Here is a 14,880-nt window from a genome sequence, read left to right as displayed (position 1 = left end):
ACACAGGACCTGTGTGGGGAGAGGGGGGTGACAGGGGCACGTGGGGGTGCTCCCCAGGGCGGAGTCTCCTGCCCCAGGTGCAGCCTGCCCGGGCGCTCGCCGTGGGAGTACTCCCGGGCTGCGCAGGGTGCCTCCTGCACTTGTCTGGAGGCAGGTATCATAAAGGAAAAGTGAAAAGGAAAGAAGGTTTGGTTTGGCGTTTGTCCCTGTTCCTGGCGCGGAGCAATAAAAACCCTTGGGAGACCAAGTGAAGAGATCCTGGTGTCATCTGCAGCGGAAACGAGGTGACTTTTGGACTCCAGGTAAGAGTGGGGGGGGGCTTGCCAGGGAAACCACCCGCAGGTGTGGAGGGGGGAGGGGCTTGGAACCTGCAGCCCCACCCCCGACCTCCCGGGGGAGCAGCGGGGCTGGAGGCGGGGTTCGATGGCCCTTGGCCCAAGATTTAATCAAGCCCGCCCGTGTAGGGGAACCTCCATAAACACCCGAAAGGAAGGGGTTCAGAGAACAATTTCAGGACTCGGGGCCCGTCCTCAGATGGCCCTGGCACTTGCTTCTGACGTCGTGCAGCTCGGGGCTAGGAATGCACGACGCTCTCGCGCCTTCCGAAAGTTCCAGCGCCCACTTTGCTTTGAGGAAAGAGCCACATGGTCTGAGCTTTACGCCAAGCGGGCTTAGGAAAGGTTTCCTGGGAAGGCTGTACTCCGGACAGCGCCTCAGTAGGCAGGAGACAGACACAGAGACACACATCAAGCAGAGAGGAACACACAGAGAGAAAGAGCGAGAGCGGAGACAGAGAGCGTGAGCCCGGAGGCTAGAGAAGGGAGTCCCAGGGTCGGGGAGGCAGGACTCCCCGGAGTCAGAGAAGCAGGGACACAGGCAGGGGGAGACAGAGGACACCGCCTAGACTCGGCCCACAGCTGGGTAGGAAGCGGGAGGTGAGCTTCACCTGTGGGTCCGGCGGGCCTGCATGGGCCAGGGGAGTTCCCTGGAGGGGATGGGTTCTCCCAGCTCCTTTTGGGCGGCTTCGGCCATGGCCTGGATGTTGCTCTCTCCATCTTCTTCCTCCTCCCCCGATGCGCCCCAGGGGAGAACCCCGGGTCCTCGGTACCGAAGGGTGGCGGCACTGGGGAGCTCATTCAGCACAGAGGAGAGCGAGGGGCCTGGGGCAGGGGAGCGGGGGCTGGGAGGGTGCAGGACTCGCAGCCCCCAGCCCCTCCTTCCTCAGACCCAGGAGCCCTGAACCCCATGCCCTCCTCCCTCAGACCCAGGAATCCTGAACTCCACGCCCTCCTCCCTCAGACCCTGGAGTCCAGGCCCCCAGCCCCTCCTTCCTCAGACCCAGGAGTCTTGAACCACAGGGCCTCCTCCCCCAGGCCTTGGAGTCTGGGCCCCCCAGCCTCTCCTCCCTCAGATCTGGGAGTGCAGGACCCAGGGCCCCTCTGCAAGCACCCAAATGTGGGCCCCCAGGGCTGAGGAGCCCATTCTTCAACTTCCTTTTCTCTTATTCAGGAGTTTGCAATCCTCACCCCCCCCCCCCCCGCCCGAGACTGGAATCTGGACCTCCAGACCCCTCCCCAGGACGCAGGAGTCCCACGCCCTGGTTCCCTTCCCCCACCCAGAAAGCCAGGAACCGAAACCATCCCCCCTTCTGCCCTCTGGACCCTGGAGTCCAGGCCTCCATTCCTTGCCTCCCTCAGGACGCCCCCCCCCCACTCCCCCCACCTGCTCTGGCCCCCCGGGGTGCCGGCCAGCCTCCGGAGGAGCCCCAGGCCTCCGTTTCCCACGTCGGGCCCGCTTCCATGGCCCCAGGTGCGACTGTTTCCGTCTCTAGCGGCCGGCTGGGCGGGGACTGCCCCAGGTAAGGAAGGGACCCCGGGCAGGTCCTCACCTGGCCACCAGGTGGCGGTGGTGGGAGGACAGCAAGCACTTCGGTGTCAGGGCGGCTGCTGGGACACGTCCTGGGAAGAAGCCCACGGACGCCTGCGTGGTCCCTGAAAGTGCGGCGTCAGGAGCCCCACGCCCGTCGATCACCCACAGGCACACGTACGGTCTTTGCGAAACACTTTATTGGCGGAGGCTCACACATTCTGACCGTGTCTCAGGCCAGAGAATGACAGGAGGGTGACAGGTGCGCTGGGACCCTGAGGTGGCTCAGATGGAAGCTGCAAGAACCATGTCCGCAGGCCTGCTCCTCGGTGCCTCAGTTTCCCCCTTATGAAACGGGAGGGTTATGTTCCCTTCCGGGTCTGAAATCCTGGTACAAGTGGGACGAAAGCCCCAGGGAGGACGTTCCCCACTCCCAGAACCTGCCCCGGAGCTCCTACCCCACACCCTGTGCCAGGAAAAGGACGTGTGCCCAAGAAGCCGTGGGCCTGGCGGCCCCTGCTGGCAGGGTCGGGGAGTGCGGCTCTCTCCGGAAGCTGGGGCAGGGACACCTGGGTGGTCGAGGGTTGTCCTGAGCCCTCGGGGCAGAGGGCAGAGGGCGGGGAAGCAGCGAGAGCTGCAGCCCGGCTCCGTCGGACGCAGGGTACGGAGCGGAGACGGGAATCCTCGCCAGGTTCCTGGCCGCTCCAGCAATCTTTCTGGGAAAGGAGACGGCGGCCGGGGTCACAGGATTCCCAAGCAAGAAGCTTGGTGGGCGGGCCGACTGGCAAAGGGTGCCGCGGCAGCCTATTCCTCCCGGAGCTTTTCTGGGGCCAGGCTGGCGGCCGAGGGCGCGGTCTTCCTCCGGCCCGGACCGCCCCCGCCCAAAGCCAGCCCCAGCAGCAGGGCGGCCAAGGCCAGGATGTGGACGCAGAAGTAGACGGAGGCCCAGTACCGGACGGTGTCTCCCAGGGACAGCAGCACGAAGCCCATACACATGTAGTCGTAGGCGCGCATCTTCAGGAACCAGTGCACCCAATCCCAGGCCTTCTGGCCCCCGGGACTGAGCCGCCCCCGCAGGGCCGACTCCAGTCGGCCCTCCGCCGCCAGGCACAGCGGGATGGTCAGGAAGCTTAGGTAGTAGCCAGGGTGGAGGCCGTGCCAGTAGGCGCTCAGCAACATGGTCCAGGCGCTCCTGGGGGAGGGGCTCGGATTCAGGACCCTGGAGCCCAGACCCCCAGCCCCGCCTCGGTGAGACCCAGGAGTCCAGGCCCCCATCTCCTTCCTCCTTCAGACCCAGGACCACAGACCCCTGAGACCCAAGAGTCCTGACTCCCCAGGCCCTCCTCCCTCAGATCCAGGAGTCCAGACCCCAGCCTTTCCTCCCTAAGACCCAGGAGTCCTGAACCCCAGCCCCTCCTCCCTCAGACCAGGAGTCCTGACCCCCCCCCCCCGCCCCTCCTCCCTCAGACCCAGGAGTCCCAGCCTCCAGCCCCCTCCTCCCCAGCCCCCTCCTCCCTCATACCCAGGAGTCCAGGCCCCCAGTCCCTCCTCCCCCAGACCCAGAAGCCCAGACCCCCAGCCCCACCTCCGTGAGACCCAGGAGTCCAGGCCCCCATCTCCTTCCTCCCTCAGACCCAGGAGCACAGACCCCTGAGACCCGGGAGTCCTGACTCCTCAGGCCCTCCTCCCTCAGAGCAAGGAGCCCAGAACCCCAGCCCCTCCTCCTTCAGACCAGGAGTCCTGACCCCCCCAGCCTCTCCTCCCTCAGACCCAGGAGTCCTGAACTCCACTCTCCTCCCTCAGACCCAGGAGTCCAGGCCCCCAGCCCCCTCCTCCCTCAGACTCAGGAATCACTATTCTCTTTTCAGGAACCCAGTTAATGCCCTCTTATCACAGCTTCCCTCAAGACCCATGAACCTGAGCCCCTAGCCACTTTGTCTTGGGGATCTAAGAGTGGAATTCCTGATTCATGAAGACTCAGTCATCTCTAGCCATGGTCTCCTCTCTCTCTGGACCCCAAAATGCTATAAATTCAGGCTCCGGTCCCTCCTTCCTCAGAGACACAGAAATCACCACAGAGGACTCCGCCTGGAATGGAGATGTGGGTTCTTCCTTGTCTGTGGGCATCAGCCTTTCCCTGGGGCACATCAGGGTGCTTGAACCTAAGGACACAATAATGCTGCCCCCCATCCTTGGAGGCACAGAGTCCGTAAAAAGGCTGAATTTTCACTCTTGCCCAAAAGGGAGACCTTTTCCCCTCTCTCTCTTCTTCAGCCACTTCCACGAAAAAAACATAGTGCTTCAGAAACTTTTCTCCGTCCTTCAGATATAGATGGAAACGTTCGGAAAGGCTTGGAAATAAGCCTTAAGAAAACACAGTCCACGAATGTTTTTCTGGAGGGTGGTGGTACCCAGTCTTTGAACTATAAATGTCATGGGAGTTGGAGCCCCTGTCTCCCCGCCACTGTGGGGGTTCATCCTAGGCACCTGGCATCACGCTACCGCCTGCTGGACACCTAGTTGCATTCCTCCTTCAGGTAGAGACGATCAGCACAGGTGGCTACCCCACTGCCAACTGAACTTGGGCAGAACAGGAGACCGTGCATCACCGCAAACAGTCATGGCTCCTCTTACTTGAGGACAGGTTATCGTTTCTCTCGGGAGCATGCTGTGCAGGGGACTGGTGACAGGTGGCTCCGACAAGGCGAGCTTTCTTTTCGTTTTGGTAATCCCGTTAGCGGGTTACGTGGTGCACAGCCTGGCTCAATGCTAGCTCTTTAATAACAAAACCGTGTTCTTTCTTTTCTGCCAATGGTGGAAACAGAATTCCCGGGTCGGGAGCATTTCAAGAGACGTTCTCCGACAGGGAGAAACAGGGTGGAAGGGACGCACATAAACGGCCCACCAGGCACCTTGAACTCCACACAGGCACCTGAACTCTGAGCTGTGGTCCCTACCTGCTCTCCCCACCTGCACACTCTCCCAAGAACAGTCCGTGCTCCCCCTCAGCCTTTCCCCGCTTCCGTCCTCCCTGGAACCCACTCCCGCTGGCTTTCACTTCCACTCTCCAAACTGCTCCCGTCAAGGTTGCTGGAGACTCCCCCCGCACCCTCCCGTCGCAACCAAGCCCGAGCCTTTGTTGTACTGAAGCTCCTGACATCACCCGACACAAATGATCCCTCTCTGCTTTCCTGACTGTCCTCCTAGCTCATCGGCTCCATCTAGGCCGGCTCCTCCTCGTCCCTCGTCTACACCGGGGTTTCTCAATCTCAGCACTACTGACATTTGGGGCCAAATCATTCTGTGCTGGAGCGGGGGCCGTCCCGTGCCGCGCAGGGTGTTGAAGAGCGTCTGGGGCCTGTAACCACTGGCTGCCAGTAGCATCTCCCAGTTATGGCACAAAGGGCTCCTAGGCGTTGCCGAATGCCCCCGGGGAGTGTGGCACAGTTGCCCCCAGCCGAGAACCTCTAACCGAAACACCGGAGCGCCCGCTGCTTTGACCTGCTGCTCAGCCCGAGTGTTAGGTACCGCTACCTGAAGGCACCTGAGCGCCCGCTTCTCACACCGTCTCCTCCTTCTGCGCCAGAGTCCCGTAACTGACCGCCTATCCAGTAACCCCAACCGAAACCTGACAGTCACCTGGGAGTCCGTGGGACTCCACCCAAGTTTCACTCCCTCACCCGAGCCACTCCGGAAACTTCCTCCTGCCCAGTCTTCCCATGTCAGTCATTCACAGCCATCACCTGGCATCACGCTTCACTTCCTCACGTTCTCATCCCCACATCCAGGCCGTGCCCAGTCCGGACACCCAGGTAGGTTTAGCTCCTAGCTCTGCAGCTGCGTCCTGACCTCATCTGGTGGCTCTGGGAAGGCGGAGTGACACTCGGCAGGTTACCTAACCTCTCTGAGCCTCAGTTCCCTCATCTTTAAAATGAGGGCAGGGAGCCTGGGTGGCTCAGTCGGTTAAGTGTCTGACTCCGGCTCAGGTCATCATCTCACAAGTTCGAGCCCTGCATTGGGCTCTGTGCGGACAGCTCGGTGCCCGGAGCCTGCTTCGGATTCTGTGTCTTCCTCTCTCTCTGCCCCTCCCCTACTCACACACTCTCTCTCTCAAAACAAATAAACATTAAAAAAATTGTTTTTGAAACCAGGGTAGTAAGCTCTACGTCCTAAGGTTGTAAACATAACAATGTCTGGCACACTCGAGTTTCCACTCAAGAAGTATCGGATGAATAATGAATAAAAGCTACTATACGGTGACTACTCACCTGGCGGGCCTCACGTGAGGTATGTTCACATCGCTTAAACCTCTCCTCAATCTCTGAAGTAAGTTAACAGCATCACCCCCATTTAAGAGTTGAGGAAACACAGGTCAACTAGCTACTTAAGGTTTCTCTGTGTCTGGCTGGGCCAGGATCCCAGAAAGTCTGGCCAGAGTCCACAGGATTCAGTACACTGCTTCTGTCCGAAGATGTTCAGTTTACACAAGTAGAAACTGAGGCCCAGAGAAAGGGAACGATTTACCCCAGAGCAATGCAAATCAGGGGCTGGGAACCGGCTCAAGAAACTACAACTCCCATGACCCTCTGGGGCGGAGGCCCGGCCGGGAGCCCGCAAGCAGCCCCAGGCACTGCTGGGAGGTGTAGTTCCGTGTTTTCCCAGGGCAGGCGCGCTCACCTTAGGACATAGGAGCGAGCAGGTGCGCTCTTGTAGACGTACTGCGCCAGCCACCACTGCACCGTCATGTTCCAGTACCGCATGCCATCCCGCACCCGCACGCAGAAGTCAGTGCCGTAGCAGTCGATGTTGCGGATGGTCTCATAGTCGTACTCCAGGGAGGCCGCCTTCTCCGGACTGGGGGGGGTGGAGGATGAGGGTGGGGGACAGACATGCAGCTCAGCCAGGCCCCCTCCCGACGCTGGCTACTGTCCCAGCCCCGGATGCTAAGGAGGGGATCGCGGCCAGGCCAGAGCTCTGGCTGTCACATTTGCTAGGGCAACCGGAGAGGGTAGCCCAGAGGGAGCCTTTTCCCGGGCGAAGACTGGGGGCGGGGGCACAACAGTTCACTGACAAGGGGTCCTCCTTCTCTTGGTCCCAGGGCTACAACAGCAACGAAAAGCCTTGAGGGGCTACAGTTGCTAAGCTACGAGTCCTCAGCAACCTGACCCTTCAGGGGTCTCAGATGCTAGGGAAGGGCAAACAAGCTCACTGTATTCAGAGCAGCCGCCCAGTGTGGTCCTAAGTTGTCAAGACACTGTGGTTGCTAGGGAAGTAGCATCCCTAACAACGCGGTGGTCTATGATTGCTAGGGAGATGTTTGAGGCCCACGTGACACCTGATGGTCTCTGTTGCTAGGGAAAGGGTATTCCTTAGGAACAAGGCCTAGGATGTTTAGAAACACTTCCAGAAAGGGCCCCTCCTGGTCTTTATGATTATTCAGTTAAGTGTCATCTCCAGCACTACAGTGGCTCCTGGATCACTGGTGCCAACAGTCCCAGTGGCGGCGAACATCTTTCACCCACCCCAGGGTAGGTGGCTTCTGAGAATGGGAGGGGAGCCATCTATTACAAAAGCCTTCAATTCCTGCTTGCCATTTTCTGGCGGACGCCCTCACTAGTAACCGGAGGTCTACCGATGGTCGCTGGGCACCGGGGATGGGGGAGGGGGGAAGTGGGGGGTGGGGTGGGGAGGTGGAGTCCAGTCCCAGTGGTTAGAAGCATCATTTCCCTAGCAACCTGAGAGCAACACTTCCTTAGCAACAAGATAGCCCCTAGTTCCAGGCTAGCAATTCAAGAACGAAGAGGGGGGGTGGCACTAGGAACAAGGTCAGTCCACAGTTACTGGGGTACTTCCTCAGCAGTGGTAGGAAAGCCACCCGCGGTTGCTGGGAGCGGTGTCCTCTCTGCCAGAGGACAGCATGGTCAGGGACGCCATGTCCTCAGAAAGTGCAGGCTGTTACGTGAGGACATCACATGGTTGGGGGGCCTGTGCGCTGGCGTCTAGTAACCAAGGGCAGGTTAGGGGGCGCCATTTACATAGCAATGAAAAGCGAGTCTTGCAGCAGGAAGGGGCAGGTCCTGGTTGCTAGGGAAGCGCCCCCCTAACAAAGAGGGGCAGTCCAGTTGCTAGGTAACCATCTCCCTAGCGACAAAGGGTGGGCCCCATCACAGCCCAAAGATGGTATCCCAAGTAACCAGGAACAACCGGGTTACCGGGGTGACACTTCCATGGCAACAGAGGGGAGGCACATGGTTGCTAAGATACCACCTTTTCCTAGCAACAGAGAGCAATTCACCATCCCACGAGGTGACAAGCGTTAGCAACAGGGGGCAGTGGCAGGTATGAAGAGTACTGCTCCCTAGGGCAGGGGTAGGTGGGCGGTGGTGGCCAAGGGGCGACATTCCACTGACAGCAGGGGGCGAAGCTGCACCCCCTGCTCCCCCGCTCTCCTCCCTGCTAGGGGCAGGGCCAGCCTGTGCTGACGGGGCCTGCCGGGTCTTGGGAAGCCTCCCTCCCGCCGCCTGACCTGCTGGGGGGTGGGCATTGGAGGGTGGGGCCGCCCCCGGCCCGGGCTTTGGCGGCCACGGGGTAGGCCCCGAAGCCGGCAGCAATGCAGCCGCACTCGGCGGCAATCCAGGCCACGTAGAAGCGCATGCGGAAGGCGAAGAAGACGGGGATCATGTAGAAGAGGCGGGCAGGCAGCGGGCGGGCGTAGAAGGCGTCCTCACGCACGGCCTCCAGCGGGAAGAGGTGTGAGGACAGCAGGAAGAGCAGGCCAAAGAGCGGGGCCGGCCAGGCTCGGCGCAGGAGGGGCCGCAGGCTGGGCACGGCCCCCGGGAAGGGCTGCTCCAGCCAGTCCAGGTACGTGCGGTAGCGGAAGAACGGGCCTGTGGCGGGAGGGAGGGGCAGCCGTCAGAGACTGGTCTGGAGGTGGGGGGGGTGGGGGGTGGGGGCTGAGACTGGGCGCTGAGGAGTGGGGGAGCGGGTGGGGCTAGGTAACCGGGAACAAGAGGAGGGAGACTCTGAGAGAAAGGGACAAGAAACCAGCGAGTCTTAGACTCTTGATCTTGGGGGTCGCGGTTCAAGCCCCACGTGGGGCTTTGGGTGTAGAGATTACTTAAAAATAAAGTAGGGGCGCCTGGGTGGTTCAGTCCTTAAAGTGTTCGACTTCGGCTCAGGTCACGATCCCACAGTTTGTGAGTTCAAGCCCCTCTGTGCTGACAGCTCAGAGCCTGGAGCCTGCTTTGGATTCTGTGTCTCCCTTTCCCTCTGCCCCTCCTCCGCTTGCGCTCTCTTTCTCAAAAATAAATAAACATTAAAAATAAAAGAAAGAAAGAAAGCAAAGAAAGAAACCAGAGAGGGGGAGTTCAAGGGCTCAGAGAAAAAGATAAAGGACAGACCGCTAAGTAGCGAGGAACAAAGAGCTGGAGAGTGGGGGGTATGGAGACAAGTCCCCAAGAAACACAGGGGCAGATAGGCGGGACCCGAGGGGTGGCGGGGGGGGGGGGGGTGACCTCTGCATGAAGGAGGAAGTAGGGCAGTGCAACTGGAGAGGAACAGAGTGGTTTGAGAAAAGGTCAGAGGGTTGCAGGCAGGGAGGACTCAGGGTTTTGTTCTAAGAGCCAGGAAACCACTGTAGGCTCTTCCAACAGAGAGGTGCTGGGATGCCATTTACCCTGGCCCCTGAGCAGGGCGGGGGCTGCAGAGGGTCACCGGTGGAAAACAGGAGACAGTGGTAGCGCTGGAGATAAACTGGCGGCCTGGCCCAGGGAGGGAGCAGGTGCGGATTAACGGAAGTGACAGCCTTACGTGTCACAAAGAACAGAGAGAAGAGAGTAGGATTCCATTCATAAATGACCAGCACCGGGATATCTATAGAGACAGAGAGTCAGTCAGTGGTTCCCAGGGATTGGGGGCAGATGCGGTTTGAGGGACGATGGCTACAGGGTCCAGAGTTTCCTTCTGGGACGATGCAATGTCTACAATGACATGGTGGTGATGGCCGCACAAGTCAGTAACTATGCTAACAACTACTGAGCTGCATGTAGCTTTAAGTGGGTGAACATATCAGTTACGGTTCCATAAAGCTGTCATAAAAAAGAAAACCTCTTAGGGGCACCCGGGTGGCTCAGTCGGTTGAGCGTCCGACTCTTCATTTCAGCTCAGGTCACAATCTCACTTTGTGAGTTTGAGCCCCGCATCAGGCTCTGCGCTGACTACTTGGGATTCTTTCTCTCTCTCTCTCTGCCTTTCCTCTGCTTGTGCTCTTTTTCTCTCAAAATAAATAAATAAACTTAAAAAAAATCTTAGGAAAAAAAGACAGAAAACCTCCTAGGACGTCAACATTAATGGAAAATATTTTCGGACGCTAAAAATGGGAGCATAATGTGAATGTATTTGTTCCTTGGGTGATAGAAACATCAGGGTTGCATAGACCTTGCTCCTTTGTCTCCTGATTGCTCCCAAGAAGCCACAAGGAACCACTGAGGCCAAGAACAGTCTGTCTCTGCTCTGGAGGGCCAGCGGGAGAGTCTGATGTAGACCCAGGCAGAGATGCTCGCCCTCAAGAGGAGCACATGCTGGGGCACCTGCATGGCATCTGACTTTGGCTCAGGTCATGATCTCCCAGTTCGTGAGTTTGAGCCCCACCTCGAGCTCTGTGCTGACAGCTCGGAGCCCGGAGCCTGCTTCAGATTCTGTGCCTCCCTCTCTCTCTGCCCCTCTCCCACTGGCACTCAGTCTCTCTCTCTCAAAAATAAATAAATATTTAAAAAAAAAAAAAAAAAGGAGCAGATGTTGGAACAGAGGCAGGATCACAGAACAGGCACCAAAGTCCGGGTGGAGAATGGGGACAGGCAGTGGTGACGAGATGCAGGGAGGCAGGGCTGGGTACGCAGCCACACTCACCTGTCATGATTCCCACGTAGCAGTAGCTGTAGCTGAGCGTCTCCATCAGAGAGGGGACATCAGGCAGAAGCCCCAGGCTGGGCCCCTTGCTGAAGCCCGTGGCCATTTCCTTCCTCTGGGCCAAGTGCAGGTCCTGAACTTCACTGGCAAGACTCACCAGCTGGGAGGAAGGGGCACGGGTGGGGGACAGATCAGACCCCGGGCCTTCCTCACCCTCGCCTTCCTGCAGCCAAGGGAAGCCACCGGGAGCTGAGGTTCTAGTCCATGGGCGGCTCTCGGCATCCAGAGTCATGAGTCGCAGGGTGGCGGCTTCTGGCCACAGGTGCTCCCTAGCACTGCCGCCTGGGCCTTTCTGTCTCTTCGTTCCCCCTTCTGTGTTCTCCCGCGGGCCGTGGCTTCATACCACACACGCTCTCATGATCTCCAAGCTGTACCCTGTCTGGGCTCCTCCCTCCATCCCCAAAACCATTCAAAGTGCCTCTTGTCAGTAATACAAGCCTACCGCGTTCCTCAAACTCATGGCCTCAAGAGCGGAACACGTTACCGTTCCCCAGAGGCGGCGCTCTCCCCTCGGCAAATGCCACCATCAGGCAATTAACTGCTCAGGCGGGGAACCTTCCTTACTCCCCAAATCTACCCTAGGTCTCTGAGTCTGTAGCTTTTGGCCTCTGTTCTGCTGCCCAGCCCCCAGGCTGAACGTGACGGGCCTGCCCCTGCAGGCCTGTTCTCCACCTTCTTCGCAGGCCCAAGGCTGACACGGCAGCCACAGGCCTCAGCCGGCCTTCCGGCTTCCCCCTGGGTTCTGCCAGAAGGGAGCCCCAGGACCAGAGGGGGGAAGGCAGGTGTGAGGGCTGGGCCGTGTCCCTTGGTCCATCCTCTCAAGGCAGAGGGAGGACTCCACACAACACTCTCCTTTCTGTTCGACTACCGGCCCCGCTCTCGTCCCCAGGGTTGGTACCGGCTTCCCGTGGCTGGCCCAGGATCCTCACTGTCCCTTCTGGCTCCTCCGCCCCCCGCCCACCCACACTGTTGTCAAGAAGGACTCCTCAAAGTATCCCCAACGCGGCACTTGCTCCTGGGGCTCTGACTGGCCTACCGATGGCCTGGGTCAGGCCACCACTATTCGTCAGCGGGACTCTGGTCAAGGAGGCTGCCCTCATCCCTTCTTGCGCTCCCCGTGGCAACTCTGTGGGCATCCAGGGCGCAGTTCCAAACACGTCAATGTGGTCACCTTACCTCTTCTGGCGACAAACCCCAAAACCGCTTCCGGTGGATCCTGGGCCCCCTGGGAAGCCTAAACCCCTCACCTTGGCCCCACTCCCCTTCCCCTTCCGTCTCTCGATGAACACTCGCTGTGGCTGGCGCCCAGTCACCAGGCTCAGCCTGCTCCCTTCCACGTTCTGTTCCTACATGCCGAAAGGCTCTTCCTCCAACTCTCAGCCAACCAACTCCGGCCTGCCCTTGCATCCCGGGCCACCGAGAACACAAGATGCTCGGGAGACCTGGTTCGCTACCTCACGTGACTGTCCTGTGTCCTGTGTGACATGTCGCTGGAGCCCAGCACACAGGAACTCAGGACTTTTCGGTCTGGGGTGGGGCCTGGGAACCTGCTTTCACCCATCTCCCCAGGTGGTTTCGAGCCAGACACGGGTGTCCTGTTTTTGTGCCCTCAGAGAAGTGCCTTCTCTCCAAAGCTGTTTCCCCCTCCTTCGCTAAATGGCTTGCTACCAAGATGCACTCCTCGAGAACTGGTCCGTAAAGCACTTAGCTCAACCTTTGGCACAGGCAAAGACCAAATGACACCTGCACTACTTGGCCGCGGTCACCCTACTTGGCGCGGGAAAGGAGGGACTACTTGTTCCCCGCCCGGGGAACAGTTGAGAGGTGAAGTCCTGCCCCTGGGGGTGCTCCGGAGATAAAAATCCCACCTCCCCTACTGCCCCCCGAGAGTGGGTGTGGAGGAGGACGAGAAGATGGGCCGTTCCCTGACACCAAGAGAGGGGTGGAGGGGCGTCTGACCTTCAGTGTCAGCAGCAGCTGGACGGCATTGGTGAAGGGCGTGGGAGTGGGCAGGCCCAGCAGGCTGAGTGCGCGGAAGAACAGGAGGTAGGAGAAGGTCCAGGCGAGGGCCAGGGCGTGGCAGGAGCTGGGGCAGAGCAGGAGGACGCGCGAGCTGGGTACAGGGACCTCGACTCCGCCTCCCCCAGATTCTAGCTACAAGCCCTCCCTCACCCCCCCCCAACAGATAAGGGGGGGAAGGACAGGAGGAGCCAGACTGAACCAGTGCAAGAGGGGGCTCAGCCCCACAGAAATGCGCCACAACGGAGAAGAGAATGAGGAGGGGTTAAGATAAGCTTTAGGGTGAAAACCCTTCAGGCCTCCATTTTTTTCCGAGGGAGGCGAGAAACACGGAGAAAGAAAGGGAGACGTAATACAAATATGAATGGTGGCAGGGCCGGCCCACCGGTCCCCCGTTCTCCCGAATACATGATACGGATATTAAGAACCAGGACAAACACGCAGGGACAAGACCCAGAAAAAAAGGCCGGACAGGAAGAAACACAGACCAAACCACACGGAGAATCCAGAGATAAAAAGAGACACCCAGAGACAAAGGCAGAAAGGGAGATAGACCCAAAAAGGAAACAGGTTGCTTCCTCCCCTCTGTTCTCCCTCCACACCGCCCCCCCCCACCCCAAATCCTCACCAGGGCTGCGCCTGAATGAGGGCCCAGGTCCCAAGGATGGTGATCAGAGAATGCAAAGTGTGGGGGCCACAGGTGAACAAGGTGAGCCCCAGGCCCACAGCTGCTGCCCCCCATCTCTTCAGCCCAGGTCCTGCGGGGAGAAGGGACAGCATAAGCCTGGACCCTTCCAGGGAGTCCCCTGCCAGGTGCCCCCCACCCCCCAATTTTCCACTAGGGAGGGAACCTGACTCACCAGCTTTCTTAAAGAGGAAGCCGATGGGGATGGAGATAAGAAGAACCACTAGATAAGTCCATTCTTCAGGCGACATGGTCTGGGGAGGGGCAGAGGGTTTGTGAGAACCCAGGGATCCGGGCCATCAGCCCCTCACCCTTACAGGATTCAGGAACCCACCCCCTCTAGTCCCCAGTGTGGAGGATCGTGGAGCCCTACCCTCAGCCCCTCTCCTCTGAGAACAGAGGAATCTGGACCTCCAGGACCTTCCTCCTTCAAGGATAAAGCAATACACCCCCAGCCCCGCTTTTTGGAGAACCCAGGCCTCCAGTCCTCCTCTGAGAACCCAGGAATCCAGACCTCTCAGCCCCTCCTCCGAGGATTCAGGAATCCGGCCCCTCCCCCTGCGATCGCAGAAATCGAAGCTAATCCCCCAACCCCCATTGGGGACCCACGGATTCAGTCATCGCTCGCTGAGAACCCAGCAACAACCCTAGTCCCAGGCCTTTCCCTTGCAGAGCCCAGGATTCCAGAGCTCCCAGCCCCTTCCTCCTGGAAGGATCCAGGGACTCGGGCCCTCCCTCTCTGAGACCCCAGACTCCAGCCTCCACCTCCATCCAAGGTGCAGACGTTTCTTCCACCTAAAGCCTGGAGGGCGCCCCCCACCCCGTACGTCCCCACTCCCCCAGCACAGGTCAGACCGGCTCCGGCAGAGCCACAGGCGGTTACACCACCCCCTGCTCCGCCGCGCTCCCGGGGCCGAGTCCGCCCCCGTCCGCCGGCCGGTCCGCAGCCCCCGCCTCACCCCAGGTCGCCCGTGCCCCCGCCCACCTGGGCCTGGCTCCACGCCGCCCGCCGGGCGGGAGGCGGCCAAGCGGTCCGGGCCCACGGGCGCCCCGGCTGTGGCCACGCCTCCCCGGCCCAGCGTGCGCTGCTCTGTCGTGGTCCCGGGCCGGATGTGCTGCCCCGTCAGGCTGCGGGCCGGGCAGGGAAGCGGCCAGCAACCGGCACCCGACAGCTCCAGCCCGTGGCTGCACCTTTACGCCTCGGCAGCCGAGCCCAGTGCACGTAAAGAGGCGGGGCCCGGAGCTTCGGGCTCGGACGGACGCTTCGGAGCCGGGAGAAGCCGGGGTCTCCGCTTCGGGTTCCTTCGGGCAGAATCGGCGGCAGTTTGGAGGCGGGGCCACAA

General features: G+C 60.0%; 2 protein-coding genes and 1 long non-coding RNA gene across 4 annotated transcripts in view; 1 reads left to right on the top strand and 2 right to left on the bottom strand.

Annotated features, from left to right (window-relative positions):
* Nucleotides 1-1,844, bottom strand: part of TMC4 (transmembrane channel like 4) — a 10,999-nt gene extending 9,155 nt beyond the window's left edge. Inside the window, exons 1-2 of the mRNA XM_011289615.4 lie at nt 1,723-1,844; nt 947-1,160 (exon numbers count right to left, since the gene is read on the bottom strand). Coding sequence (XP_011287917.3) covers nt 947-1,160; nt 1,723-1,801 — 293 coding nt within the window. The 5' untranslated portion in view covers nt 1,802-1,844. The remainder of the gene's footprint in view (nt 1-946; nt 1,161-1,722) is intronic.
* Nucleotides 1,158-2,593, top strand: LOC123382224. Its single transcript, XR_006590269.1, has 2 exons — nt 1,158-1,858; nt 2,038-2,593. It is a non-coding gene; the product is annotated as an uncharacterized LOC123382224 (long non-coding RNA).
* On the bottom strand, nt 2,049-14,880 carry MBOAT7 (membrane bound O-acyltransferase domain containing 7). 2 transcript variants are annotated; one of them, XM_023245727.2, is made up of 8 exons: nt 14,523-14,880; nt 13,713-13,791; nt 13,481-13,610; nt 12,793-12,919; nt 10,774-10,933; nt 8,393-8,753; nt 6,544-6,720; nt 2,049-3,058 (listed from the first exon to the last, which is right to left on the bottom strand). In XM_023245727.2, exons 2-8 carry the CDS (start codon nt 13,786-13,788, stop codon nt 2,671-2,673), a joined length of 1,419 nt encoding a protein of 472 aa, XP_023101495.1. In that variant the 5' UTR covers nt 13,789-13,791; nt 14,523-14,880; the 3' UTR covers nt 2,049-2,670. The 2 variants fall into 2 exon arrangements, with proteins under 2 accessions (XP_023101495.1, XP_011287922.1); XM_011289620.4 differs by lacking the exons at nt 12,793-12,919; nt 13,713-13,791; nt 14,523-14,880 and having other exon boundaries at nt 13,481-13,594.

Source organism: Felis catus, chromosome E2, assembly GCF_018350175.1.
Source record: "Felis catus isolate Fca126 chromosome E2, F.catus_Fca126_mat1.0, whole genome shotgun sequence".
NCBI lineage: Eukaryota > Metazoa > Chordata > Mammalia > Carnivora > Felidae > Felis > Felis catus.
The sequence above is the reverse complement of the archived record's forward strand: the minus strand, read 5'-3'. Positions and strand labels throughout refer to the sequence as shown.